This window comes from Dromaius novaehollandiae, chromosome 11, assembly GCF_036370855.1.
Source record: "Dromaius novaehollandiae isolate bDroNov1 chromosome 11, bDroNov1.hap1, whole genome shotgun sequence".
Taxonomy (NCBI): domain Eukaryota; kingdom Metazoa; phylum Chordata; class Aves; order Casuariiformes; family Dromaiidae; genus Dromaius; species Dromaius novaehollandiae.
The window spans coordinates 7,122,180-7,136,012 of record NC_088108.1 but is presented as its reverse complement, the minus strand read 5'-3'; the positions used below and the strand labels follow the sequence as shown (position 1 = coordinate 7,136,012).

Here is a 13,833-nt window from a genome sequence, read left to right as displayed (position 1 = left end):
CTCCCTGGAAAACGCTGCTTTTGCTTCCAAGCATGTGCCACTTTAACACCACCTGCCACGTTTGCAATGGTTAATGTTTCTCCACTCCAATTTATGCCAAAATATTTTTAAGAGGATTAAGTGCCCAAATGTCATGTTCTGCTGAAGTGCTGCAAGGTTATCTCTGCCTGACAGGGGGCAGCAATGAATTAATAAGTGCTGCTATTTTTTTTCTTACCCCAAGCATAGCTTGAAACTATGTGCAACTTCAAAGTTTGAACTGAAATGTGTTTAACATGTAAGATATGAAAAAGAAACACAGAGAAAACAGCTGTTCCTCACTGGCTCCTGGAGTGAGGCCACTCGAGTTATTAGCCCATTTTTCGACCCTGGCAACCTGTGAAAGCTGTGCAGCTTTAGCCAGCCTGGTCGAGGCAAGGGGAACAGCAGCTTCACGGGGGCCCTGGCACGGCACCGCAGAGGCAGCCTGTGCTGATCCCCCTTGCGTGGCGGGGAATGAGCCGTATCTGCACAAAGCACCTGGATCCCGGCATCACCGCGTCTGCCAGAGCGCTGTGCCTGGACGTCTTTTTGCTAAAATAATAAATAAATATAGCTGTTCCAGGACAGTGACTGTGTCTACGTCAACATATATATATATATTTATATATATATATATATATATACACATAGACCTCAGTGGGAGTGTGGACTGTACTAACAGGGTTACAGGGTTTTCTATGGCATTCCCAAGGACAGGCTCTGTAGAACCACAGACAAGCCATTTTCTCCAAAGAAAAGCATTTTCCACAAAAGAAGGATGGTAATTTTAAGCATGGATACAAATATATATTTATGTATGTATGTATATGTACGTGCATATATATATATTTATATATACATAGAAATGCGTGTTGGAGTGAAGGCTGGTAGGTAGTTCTCTTTCCTCCCATTCCCCCAGTTCATTTTTTCTACGCTACTTGAAAATAAACTGCAACAATCAGCCACTATTCAGAATAAAATACCTTCAGCGTCTCCCACAGCTGCTTTTCTACGCCCTGAAAGCTGGTTTTCAATTTTTTTGCCTCTTGCTTCAAAAATAAATTTGACGTAGCCCAAGACAAAAGTCAGTCTGCACGAGGGGGCAGTGTGACGAGGGACCTTCTCACCAGCTGTTTACTTCTGCCCAGTTTGAACCACCTGCAAGACACCAGCATTTCCCGGTGCCAAGGAGGAGAATTCCTCCCCTGCCCTTACGCTCCCTCCCTGCCGGCTGTACGATAACGTGCGCTCCCCTAACGCCCTACATTCAGCACTCCCAAATAGCTTTCAATAATCGATCAATCTTGCCTACAGTCCTTTGTGGTATAATTCCCTGAATTTGACAGATGGAAAAACAGAAAGGGGTGTTCAGAGGTCCTGCAACCAGAACAGAAGCTGGATTCAAATTCTGTGTCTGCTTAGCTGTTTGCTCTCCCCTCTGCACCAGTCTTTCTCCCCAGTTGCTCGTGATTATAGGAAGCATAATTTACAACGGGATTGTACATGAGCATGTTTCTTGGATTCATCATATTTAAAATGGATGTAATTGCTCTTGAAATGCTACTAAGTTGGTTCTGGTCTTAAGTTTCATTGGATTTCCTCATTTAGGGTAAATAATAAGGAATTTGAGGTCTTTATAAAGCTCTGGTTATTTTAGAGCCATACGCTTTACTCAATTATTTCCTTAAGGTTTCACTGCCTTATCAAATTTTTAATCACTGTTTTTATATTGCAGCAGACATGGAAGGCAGTTCTTTAAGAAGCCGGGATAAGAGGCTTAGCTTGAATTTGGTAAGTACTCTGCTCGCATACATTTAAACACTGGCACATAATGAACTATAGAAAGTGAATCATTTCACATCCTGATATCCAGGATCCTCTCCTGTGGTCAGCAAAAGAATAAAAAATGGGAGAAGCACTGGGATTTAAACTACGTTTGTGCTGCTACTTGTCCATCTCAGTGCTCCAGCACAAGCAGCCAAGCCACTGCCTGCGGCCGCGGCCCTGTCTGGGCTCTTGCTGGGTCCCTCTCGGACCATCTCCCCGGGCAGGGTGACCTGGCAGGGCGTCGGGGGAAAGAGCCTTCGCAGCCGCAGGAAACCTTGGGGAGAGGGAGAGAGAGGTCGCAGCGGAGGACACCCTGACGGAGCCAGGTCTGCCACAGAGGAGGAAACCAGCAGGCTTGAGGAGGAAACTGTTGACCAAGAGCACCCGAGAAAACTGCTTATCTCTTGAAAAAAGGGTCTAAAGGAGCCTAGCACTTCATGATCCCAATGGATACTTCCTCTTCAGGGCACATGAAATTCTCTGCTTTCAAAATCCCTGTGATTCAAGCATCTGTCAGTTCGCGGCTTCGTGACTCAGCGTTGCACAGACATGGGTTATATACGTAGCAGCGCTGCACGCTGTGGCGTGTGCCATAACTGTGCAGTCAGCCTTGTGCCTGGAGCTGCACGCCCTGTCTCCTGTGTGGGAGATCCTTTGCTGCTTATACGTAAGCTCTGTGCAAGCTGTATTTTTCTTGCCCTGAAAGCTTGCAAGGTTTGTAACCAACACTTCTCAGTACTCAGCCAGTACTAACCTGTGTGAAATGAATTTCTAGTGTTTATTCCCAGCTATGAGAAGTAACTTGTGTGCCTGTGTCTCTGCGCTCTCGGCTTCCACGTTTGCAAAAATGTAGTTCATCAGGTGTTCTTCTTTTAGATGGTTTTTGCATGAACAGGCTTCCTTCATTTTATAGGTCAAAATTGCTGCTGGGAGAGGCAAGTGCAACCCTGCTGAAGTCAGAGGATTTAACCTACTTAAGTCACCAACAAATCTGGTCCTAGTTTCCAGCAGTGAGTTGCTAAGCTCAGAAGTGAACTTCCCAAAGCTGGCATGAGCGTCTGAGCCCACGTGTTCATCTCGTGTCATTCTGTCCTCTGCCTCTCACACAGTTCACATCAGGACTCTCCTGGCCCGCGGCCCTGTTCAGCTCCATTGCCAGTTCGTAGCGCTGGCTGGGTTACAGGGGTTTAGCTATTGATTTACTGACCCGTTTCCCTTTCTTTTCCTTCCTGCTTCTGAAGCCCTGTCGATTCTCCCCGCTCTACTCGACCACATCAGACAGCACAGAGGACAGCTACGTGCCCATGCGCCCCAGCACCTCGCCGTCCATCCCCGGCTCCGACTGCTCGCCTGACGGCTACATTCCCATGAGCCCAGGATCAGCCACGTTTACTTTCCCTGTCGTCAGCACTGAAAAACTCACCAGCCCCCTGCCTGAGCTTCCCTCGGACCTGGAGCCCCCGCCGGTGAACCGAGACCTTAAGCCTCGTAGGAAATGTAAGGCTAGACCTAATGAGCAGTTGGAAGCCAAGGGGGACACCGGTGACCTCCTTTGATAGTGTCCTTGGCACGTTGTAACATGTTTCCCGCTCTAGAGAGGAGATTGAATTGCGGTTTAGTGGCTTTTAGTGCTGTAACATAGTAGGCTACGTCTGCAGGGTCATCTGCAAGCAGAGAAAGAGCGGCTGTGCCTACTTTTGTAGTCTGAGAGCCTGTGACTGCATTAGCGTGGTGCAGGGGTGTTCATATTCACCCTGCCACTCGCCCTGCACATACACTGATTGCAGACAGCCAAACAGATAAAACCTCAGAGAGAGAGCAAAAAAAATCCTGCAACTGCGCTGGCTGTGCACTGCTATCTCACCAGCTCCCTGACGTTCCAGGGACAGGATGTCCAAACACACGAATCCTCAGACTTGTTGTGTGGTCTGCTGGTTAAATCTCTGTTTGGTAGGTGCAGCTGTCTTGGTTTAATTAGGAATTTCCTGCAGATGCTTTTACTGGTGATAATTTTCTGCTCCCACTTCCCATGGCACCTCCAAAATCTCTTGAGAGTTGCACTGCCAGAGGATATACTGGGAATGAAATTCAGCTTTGCAGAGGAGCCATTGCCTAAGCCCAGCCTATAGTGAAGCTCTCTGGGCTACAGGGCGACAGAGAAATCAGTTCAGGAAATACTTCTGTGGGGTGGGGGAAGAAATTCAGACCACTGAGGGGGAAGCAAAGCAGGTTCAAGTCCTTTCTTAGAGGCTTTTGAGAAATGGGTGGGAAATGTGCGTTGATTGGTGAGGGGAAAGATCTTCATCTCCGCATGTGGGACCTTTGGGTTTAGAGGACAGCCCAAAGCTCTGTCTTGACCCGTAGGCCGAACAGGCTTCTCTTGAAGATTTGAGGCAAGGACATAGTTCTCATGGCAGATTCTGCTCTCCTATTGCCCATTGCATTTTTTCTGTTGTTTTAGGACAAACAAGGGACTTTGCTTTAAAGAGCTGATAGAAGTGGACATTTTTTACTGATTTCTCTCTTGGTTATATCAATTGTGCTGTATGAAATACACTGTTTAGTTTCTTGCTGTTAATATAAAACTGTATTTTTCTGAGAAATGGGTACTTTTCTTGAGCTCTTAGTAAGTCCTTTTGTAAATTTGCTTCCTTTTGTATCTACTTGCAGCACGGCCTCCTCCACTGGACCTGAGAAACCTCTCCACAATCCGGGAGCATGCTGCCGTGACCAGGATGTGGACTGTGCCTTAGTAAGTCAACAAGAAACCTGCCATTCCAATCTTTTAAGCATTAACATTGTGGCATGGAGTTAAAACTAATTTATCACATTCCACAAGAAATAGTTTCCTGGCAAAGTCCACAAACAAAAATTCCACAGGACTCCTTCCAGCATCTCCAAGGCTTTTGCTGTCTCTAAAAAGTAAGGATCCCTTTAAAGACAGACAGATTCAGTGTGTTCAGCATCATATGGTGCTGTCAGGAGTGCTGTGTTTTGCATCTCTTGCAAATTAGGGTTTTCTCAAAATTCAGATAGGCTCTTTTGAAGGTTCCTTTTGAAAAGGCTGAAGCTAATCTGCATGGCTACTGTGGCAGTTAAAAGCTTCACATGCCTTCATTTTTTTCAAAGATAGAGCCGTTTTTGTTCCTGCAAATTTCTATAGCAAAGGAGAGCTAGTTAAGATAAAGATTTGCCTAACTTGTTGACTGTGTTTCTATTCTGCCCTGCCACATGCAAATTCAGGCTTTATCTGTTGTTGTGACCTTTTGTCACTGGAAACTAGTTGTGGGGTAAAACAAATGCTTTTGGTCCCAGAGCCCAGGTAATGCGAAGAAACTGTAGTGCCGGGCTCCAAAGGCAGTGGAAGAATCAGCCCTGGGGCAGCCATGAGCCGGGCGAGGGCCACAGGGACGCGGGGAGCCTCCAGCTCCTGGGGAAAGTGTGACAGCAGAGCCCGTCCCACGGAAATGTGTATACGAAGCCAGAAATCCTCGCAAACCTCCTGCCCTGTATCTGTGCCAAGCAGAGCTGTCCTCTCCCCCTGACCAGGTAGCCTTTGGCGTGCAAAAGGCACCCGAGCTGTCAAGATGTCAGCGACAGGCAATTCCTCAATTGCAGAGTCCTCTTCCAGCCCCACAGTCTGAAGCTGGTTAACCCCTTGGGCACTGGCTGCCGCGTGTTGCTTATTAGGAAAACCCGCTGGTCTGCCTCCCGAGCATCCCTGCTAGAGCACCACGGTTAATTAATGATGACACAGTACAGAGTCTTGAAGAATAACGAGCTCTGAGGGAGTCTGTATGTTTTACATTAACAAAACTAAAAAAGAAGTATGCCCAGAACTAATAAAGCAAAAGGGATTACTATTCATTCTGCATGAAGTAACTATTTAATTTCTTAATAACTAACTCCACTGTGCCAGCCTGCAATAATTTACTCAGGATATGCTTCTGACAGCTGTGTTAGTGGAAGAAATTTCCGTGTAAAACGGCTGAGCTACAGCCATTTCCACGGCACAGATAGCATGTGTTTATACTGTGTTCAAAGCCAGCCACGTTCCTCCGCATGCACCTCCAGCAGCTGATTAATTCACATCAGTCTCCAAAATGTGGATACCCGCACAACAAAGTAACTGCTCCATCAGCACATATTACCCAGAGGAACGATGTCTGCCTCTGTCTGTGCCCTTGCTGGAGAATTGCTCTGATGGTTTATGCTTTCTGTCATGCCAGAGATGGCAAACTTTTAGAACATCAAGAAAAGCCCAGAAAAAAATCAACCAAGGCACTCATAGGACTATAACACACTTTCTTTAGAACTAACAAACATTTTTGGACATCCTCTCCATAAAGGCTGCAGCATTAGTGTGAGTTTATTCACCATACGGACTGTGTCAGGCTTTGGCTTCATTTCAGAGCATCTGTAAGATGCTTCCTTAACCTCTCCTGTGTTTTTCTTCATAGCAATCGAATGAGCTTTATCTCACCAGAAAGAGACGGTATTAATTCAGCAAGAATATTTGCCAATTCAGTTTCCGGAGAAGAGGAAGAAAGTTACATTCATATGGTAATCTTCATTTTCACACAGCCATCCTTTGCTTTATTCTGCTCTGTCACACTGATGGAGAATGCAGAAGTTTGTTTTCTAAGAAAAAATGTTGAGGAGGTTTGTCCTTTGCCTTCTGTTTAAAAAAAAAATGATGAAATGGTTTTAAACCAAAGACACTGGGTCCAATTTACAGAGAGATAAGGGGAGCCCTTCTTCTGCTCTGCAGAACTCAGCTGTTCACCCACGAATGTTGCTGAGCAGTTCCAAGAGATCACAGGGATCAGCCATATTTACATGAGAACTCATTAAGGCAAAGGAAAATTAAATCTTTTCACCTTTTAAAAGTGTGCCCTGCAAAATCTCCTAGGAAATGACAGAAAGCCGTTAGTGCACTTCCTAAAGAAACACACCAAATATTGTGCAGAAACAGAACCTCCATTAAAGTCTCCTATTGCTTCTGCTTTGGCTGGTGGCACTAACCCCACTTCCCATCCCATGAAAGAAGAACATCTGGCTTTGTGGCTTCCTTTTCTTCATTCACTCTTTAGCCATGTCTTGCAAAAGACCAGAATCTCAGTTTCTTTTGAATTTCAGGTGGAAATGGATCTCAAAACCCTTGATCTGAGTCAGTGTCTACAAATCTGGCTCCAGAGCCAAAGCTCAGCGGCAATGGCTGTACAAGTGTATTGCAAAACTGACCACTGACCACAAACCATAGTTTCAAATTTTAACCCATACCTCTGCTAGATTCCAAATCTGCTCACCGAGGCAGCTCCAGGTGTAACCACTCACTATTTGATTTTCCAGTCAATTAAAGCCTTCTACCTATATGTGGTCATATGTGATTTTCCTGACATTAATATTCACTTGATAGATATGAACAGAATTATCATAATTTCTTCAAATTCCTAGAGGGCTGATGGCTTAGATGGCATCCACTGTAAATATGAGCCTTCCAAAGGTTTGTTTTGGAAAGCTGGGCACAAATCCCTCCTGATTTTATAAATCAGAATGAGAATCAGCCCAGTTTGCTTGTTCAGCTATAATTACCAGGAGAATAAGGCTTCCTGAATTTCTTTGTACCATCCCACAACCAATTAGTGTTATCCTGTGGTTAGTCAATAAATATACCCTTGGCACAGAAAATTACGTGGGTGCTGACTTTCCTCATTTGCCTTTTGCCAGATGAGTCTGGCACCTCAGAGTGTCGTCTTTCCCTTTAGGATCATGGTTTAAGAGCATTAAACGTTTCTCTTCTTTCCTGACAGGAACACAGACAGGCAACATCTCCATACAGTGGTGCTTTTCCATGGACAAGGAAATCTAACCTTGATTACTTAGCATTGGATTTTAATTCTGCTTCCCCATCCCCTGTACAGAAGGTATGAGTCATCTCTGAAAACCCCATAGCCTCCTATCTTTTTGTCTGCTGGGAGGAAAACACAACCAAGATTCACACTTCGTTAGGTGCCCTAAGTACGATGAAGCCAGTCATGTTTCCAGCTGATTGCATTCATAACAGGCTCAAGATTAACAACATAAAAGCACGATTAGAAGGGACGACAAGGTGTCCTTAGCACGAGTCCTAGTGATGCCATCAGCGTGAGCTCAGCAGAGGGCACGGGACTGCCCTTGGGTGTGCAGCGGTAAGGGCTTGTGGGCAAGCTTGTTGGTGCTTGCAGGATCTCTGCATGCTCTTCCATTTTTATTGAGTCTCCACAAACCCTTTCCTGCTAGTTTTCCCCCTCCAAATCTGTCTGCAGTAGTAAGTTTATAGCCCGTGATAAATCTGCAGGGTAAAAATGTACCATCTCTTGTACCATGGTAAAATGTGCATCTTTATTCTTGCGTCACCAAAAGCATTTCAATTTCTTTAGCAACTCTGAGAAAATACAATCCTTGTTCCAAATTGTTTACAATCTACCGGAGCACTGGTCAAGGTAACTAATGCAATACTCTGCAAAGCAGAGAACTACTGTCTGTCTGGGCCATCATGGAAGTTTTGCATCCTGCATATCATTTTCTCCATCAGTTAATATTCTTGGAGGCAAGAGACTGCTAAGCCTCCTTTAATTTAAAGCTTCCCTTTGGTTAAAATGCTGGTAGGTTATCCCTGCAGCAGGATAATTTGGATGACAAGAGAATGATTATCCGTATGGAAATAGCCAGAACAGCATGTTTCCCTCTCTCACTGTGCTGGGCTGAGTGACAGGGTGACAGATGGATAATTATGTCTAAAGCAGGCTGTAAAGCAATGCTTTTGTCAGCTGATGTCACTGTGAGCTTCAAGGTGAAGTGAAGCAACCAAAGAATAAGGGAAAGCGAAAACAGAAAATCAAGCCAAGTTTCACTAGCATCCCTTTTCATCCTGAAATGAATATATTGTTTTTTTCCTCTCTATCCCACAGAAACCTTTTCTCTCTGAGGAGCAGAGAGTGGACTACGTCCAGGTAGACGAGCAGAAGACTCAAGCTTTACAGAACACTAAGCAGGAATGGACAGATGAGAGGCAATCTAAAGTTTAAAGGAGGAAGGTTTGGGATTTGGAGGATTTTCTTTTTGCACTGGAACCACAATGTTAATGAAGCAGCTATCACAGTAGAGTTCAAAGGCAGAGAGACTTGTAAGATGCTTATGGTCTCTAGAGGAATTACATTTTTAAAGAAAACCTTTGATATCAGCTGGAAATAGTATGTTGAATAAGTGAGTGGTTCGCTGATGATTAAAGTAATGCATTACTCTTTTTGCTGCCCTTACCAGTAAGCTACATGGTACCATTTTCTGGCATGATTCTGGGACAAGTCATACACTTAATGTTAACAAAAAATCCACTACATGTTGCATTAATCTAGTTAGTCCTGCCTTCTCCCTCTGTTGTGTAATTCCTAGTTGCTAAAGCTATTTTTTGATATTCCTTCAAATACTGCAGGTGCTCAAACTGCTTATGGCAACGGGCATCTGACAGCTGTTGGTGACTAATCAACTAAGGGCTAAAATACTGAAACAGTAAAAAGAACTTTATAAATATATAGTGCTTAAGTAAATGGAATTTTGGAAAATAATTTTCCCCTGAGTTTAAAAGGTCTGACTCTGAGTTGATGCTGTTAGAAACTCAAAATAGGACTATGCACCGCTGGAACTGGAGAGCCTGGTCTCTGACCCTCCAGATGATGGTCATCATATTAAGCTGCTTCTCCCTATTGTGGCTTATACATGTTGCCTTTCCATCCGATTACTACTGATATTTTCTTGTGCACGGCACAGCACAGCCGCTCCTCTAGCAGGAGGTTGCAGACGCACAGCTCTTGCCTGGCCAAAAAGTAGAAAAGGAAGCTGTAAGCCTGTTTCTGCAAGTCTTGGGAGAACTGGCAAGGGATCAAGAATGCTTTCATCTGAACTGCAGAAGAAATGCAAGTGGAATTGCTGGTAGCAGTCGTCAGACTGATTGTTTGGTTAGACACACCCCGACGAGAAAGAGCATTAGGAAGTGCCGCGTGGTCCGAGAGGCCGGCAGGCCTGCCAAAATACAACAGCAACAATGCGCTTATGCAGCGGGAGGACCTCGGGGCTCAGGAAGCTTGTCTACCTTGGGACTTGTTTCGGGCACTATCTCAGGATCGCATACGTGTATAGTTTATAACATATTTAACTTTAAAAGCCTGGCTGCAATCTTTATTTTAAAGTGGCACACGGCCTCTCGAATGAAGGAAATATGCAGCACCATCGCGTTACCCCACACTGGATTTGATCTTGGAGCCTTTCTTCGTGCAAGTAAGTTCCACTAGCCATAAGAGGTCTGTTCCTGTCAGCAAAGAGAGAGAACCAGGATCTTTACGAGGGTTTTCCTCTTTGACAGGGCCAATTCACTGGCCTCCCTTCGTGTGCCTGTTGTTACCACATTATACTACTGTAATTTAACATGCAAAAAATGCTGATTTACCAAACCGAGGTCATCAAAGTGTCATCACAGAAATCGCTGACATTTCAGGCTTCCTAGTTATCATATTTCATGCCTGCATTCTGCGTTCAGCCGCTGGGGCTGAGGGACACAACCGAGTCCAACATCCTGCTACAAACGGCAGCTTAGCTAATAGAAACACCGTTTTTCACCTACCTCAAGATAGCTAAAGTGCTTGCAAACCTCGCCGTTTCTTTAGAGTGAAAGCAAAGGTGGGAACCCACGATGATCAGTCTCTTAGCTCCTCCTGCAAGAACAACGAGCTTCACGGACCTTTATTGACTCAGGGGCAAACTGTGCACCCGACCCTGCAGGCGTGAAGCGTCCTGGACTGGAGCTGCTTGGTAAAATGGGGGTCATATTGCAGAAAGTTGACCTGCTGTTTCAGCCTTCTCCCTCCTCCCCAAAAAAAGCTCTAAAATGAAAGCTGATGTTCAGAAAAGCTTTGAGAAGAATTCAGACTTTTCAGCAGAAATCATACCAGTTTGGTGTGAAATTTAGTTTGTTGAAACCCCAATTTTTTGTCCTAAAACTGATTTAGGAGAGCTCTGACCACCTGTGCCCTGTGTCCAGTGCTGTGGCAGGGGAAGGGGGGTCAGGGAGAGGCAGGGGAGACATGCACCTCCTCAGAGGTGGCTCGGAGATAGAAGCAGAAGAACCATCGTTACAAAGACGCGGATGCTTTTGCCTCCCTGCTCAAAAGCATTGCATGCTTTTGGTGCATGCTGCAGTACTGAAAGAGTTAAAAGACCAGCTAAGAAGTGTATTACAATATGGGACCCCCATGCTCAAGAGCCCTGCAGAGCACAGAAAACCTCCACAAATTGCACTCCGCTCCTGCAGATCCCAACTGCACAGCGATGGCATGGGAGCTGCCGATTCAGATTGCAACAGTGTGCAAACCGGGACACGTCTCACTGGAGTGTTTCTTTTCAAGCTGTCAGAATATCCTGTGAAATGGAAAAATACAACATTATTGAAAACAATTGACTCCCTTCCAGTTTATCGTAAAAATATTTAAGCCTTCACAAACATGGCTACTGCATCATTCAGAAGTTTAGAAAATGAAGATCTCTTCCAGTGGTTTTCTTTCCTAAGTGGACACGAACATGTGGGCTGAAGCTAACTCTCCTTAGATCAGAATAGACCACCTTTAAATTTCTGTGTCTCCTTCCTGGGCGTGGAGATATGTTATTTTGATCAAACACAGCTTAGTTGCATCTAACTTTCACTTTTTAACCAAAAACTAAGCTTGTTTTTCCATTCTGATTTTTCATGCAGGGTCCCTTTTTACCTACTGCTGTAGGGCCTATGACATGCACTCTTACGCGTGTGTAACGCTCGAAACAGGAGCAATTAAAAATTTTTTTGAAATAAAGCAGTCCTTCCCCAAGGCTTTTTTCTTATTCTTTTTTTTCACTTTTAGTTGAGTTCCACAATGCTCCAAACAGGCTAAAGAAGAGGAGGATGGTGTGGGGATAGCAAAAGAGCCAGATCTGCTGCGGTCACCCCATCATTAAAGGTTTCGCCCCGAGTGGAGCTGCTGCGGTACGTAACTGCCGTACTGCGGGCGCTGGGGCGGCGGGCGCTGCGTCTCAGCACCAGCCTCGTTGCAGCCTAATGGCAGGAGAGGAGGCAAGTGACAGAGCAAAGCGGAGTCGGCGTTTCATTAACTTTGCTCCCAAATACTGATGGCCAAAGAGGAAAGAGAAACCGAAAGCGCCCCAAAACGGCAGCGGCTTTGGACAGTGTCTTGTCTGCAAACGCACCCCGGCTGCGGAGGCAGCTGGGCACGCCCCACGCGCAGCGGCGTCCCTTTACTCCAGCGCTGTCATTTTGCTACTTGTAAGTAGTTATTTAAGGACAGCGGGGCCGATGAGGAGGGAGGCCCTGCACCTCTGCGCGCATGGGGCAGCCAGCGGCCCCTCGGCACCCGGGGGCCCGTGAGACGGAGAGCAGCACCGAGCAAGCAGGTCTGGTGCAACTGGAAACATCGCTCAGCAGAGCTCTCGGACGGAGCCGGGTCGCACAAACACACTAAAGGGTTTCCGTCCTGGTGGAAAAATTAGGAAAAATCCAGGCGGGAGGCTCCGCTGAGCAGCTGCGTTTCCCAAGCCGTCGTGCCCTGTGGCGAAATGAGCCGAGGCCAGCACCCAGGCACTGGAGGAGGAAGGTCAATGCGATACGGATCGCTTTTACTTAAATAGCCTGCCACCAGTGAGCACAAAAACTACCTGCGTCAGACACCTGCTTGGAATTAATCCTAAAGAACCGTAAATAAATTAATCTGATCCAAACTTCTTTCCTGAACAGAGCAGGATTTGAGTACTTGCTTGGAGTTACAGGGATTCTTAACCTCTGTGCTCAATTAGGGGTTATTATGGCCATTTTCTGCAGCCTTTCAACGATCACTCGTTTGAGCAAGGAGTAGCAGGACCCAGGACTCTCTTATTTTTTGGACTAAACTATATTTTTCATTTCTTTAGAGTACCTTTATTTCAGAAGACAGCATTAAATACCTTACCGTCAGAAATGAACACTTTGCCTGAGAATGTCAACAGCCATTCAGCTGGAGCTGGGTGTTTTCAGCCAGCTCCCTGCTGCCAAGGGTAGGGCCTGCTCTCTTCAGCGTTGCTGATTACGAGCTAGACGTAGATTTTGGAGTTGCATTCACTTTAAATGATTCAGTGGTTCAGTGATTCAAAGACCATCAGATGCTGTGACGAGAATGAAGCACAGGGCAATGCCTTTCCTTTGTGCCCCTGTTCCGCAAAAATTGCTCAGGTTAAAAAAAAAAAAAAAAAAAAGCCACCAAAACAGCAGACTTTTGCCATTTCAAAGCCAGAATATTTTTTGTTCAAATAAAAATAAACTTTTGTTTTGTGCAAGTGAAGCATTATACTTTTTTGTATTTGTAAATCTGTGAGGAAGCATTAAACAGTCATCTCTGTTAAGGAGGAGTAAGTCATTATAGAAGGGAGTGGCTCTCCCTTCCCGATGTTTCGTTGTAATGTTTGTTGTATATATTTGCACATTAAGCTGTGTATCTTTTTTTCTAATAAATTAATATAAAACATAGCTGTGATCTTTAATAATTTTGATAAGTCAAGATGCCCATAGGGAAACTTTTCTTCCACTTCCATTTTTCTTGTATTGCTTTTTCAGGTTTTTATTTATTAGACTGTGGCTTGTTCATATAAATTATTTGGATGCATGTTCTGCTTGCAAACAAATTGTGCACACCTGCACCTCAGCAAGCTCATCTGCGGATGCCCCGAGGAAAGAGGAGGAGGAGGCCGGAGCTGCTGGGCGGGACTGCAGCCTGCCCGCACGTCCTCCCCGGGCCACGGGTAGGTCGGGGCGCTGCGGGAGGACAGGGCCGCGCTTTACTGACCAAAGAAGACTGTGAACATAGGTTTGTTAAGCATATGCTCAGGGCTTGGATATAAAGGTTGGTTGTTGTTTAGTCGGATCCTTTAATC

General features: G+C 45.3%; 1 protein-coding gene across 2 annotated transcripts in view; it reads left to right on the top strand.

The window, feature by feature from the left end:
- GAB3 (GRB2 associated binding protein 3) overlaps positions 1-13,429 on the top strand; it is a 69,469-nt gene extending 56,040 nt beyond the window's left edge. The window contains exons 5-10 of one of the 2 annotated variants that reach the window (XM_026110018.2): positions 1,757-1,812; positions 3,090-3,345; positions 4,519-4,600; positions 6,309-6,411; positions 7,662-7,775; positions 8,802-13,429. In XM_026110018.2, coding sequence (XP_025965803.2) covers positions 1,757-1,812; positions 3,090-3,345; positions 4,519-4,600; positions 6,309-6,411; positions 7,662-7,775; positions 8,802-8,918 — 728 coding nt within the window. In that variant the 3' untranslated portion in view covers positions 8,919-13,429. The remainder of the gene's footprint in view (positions 1-1,756; positions 1,813-3,089; positions 3,346-4,518; positions 4,601-6,308; positions 6,412-7,661; positions 7,776-8,801) is intronic. The other variant, XM_026110019.2, reaches the window with a different exon arrangement.
- The last annotated feature ends 404 nt before the right edge of the window (positions 13,430-13,833 follow it).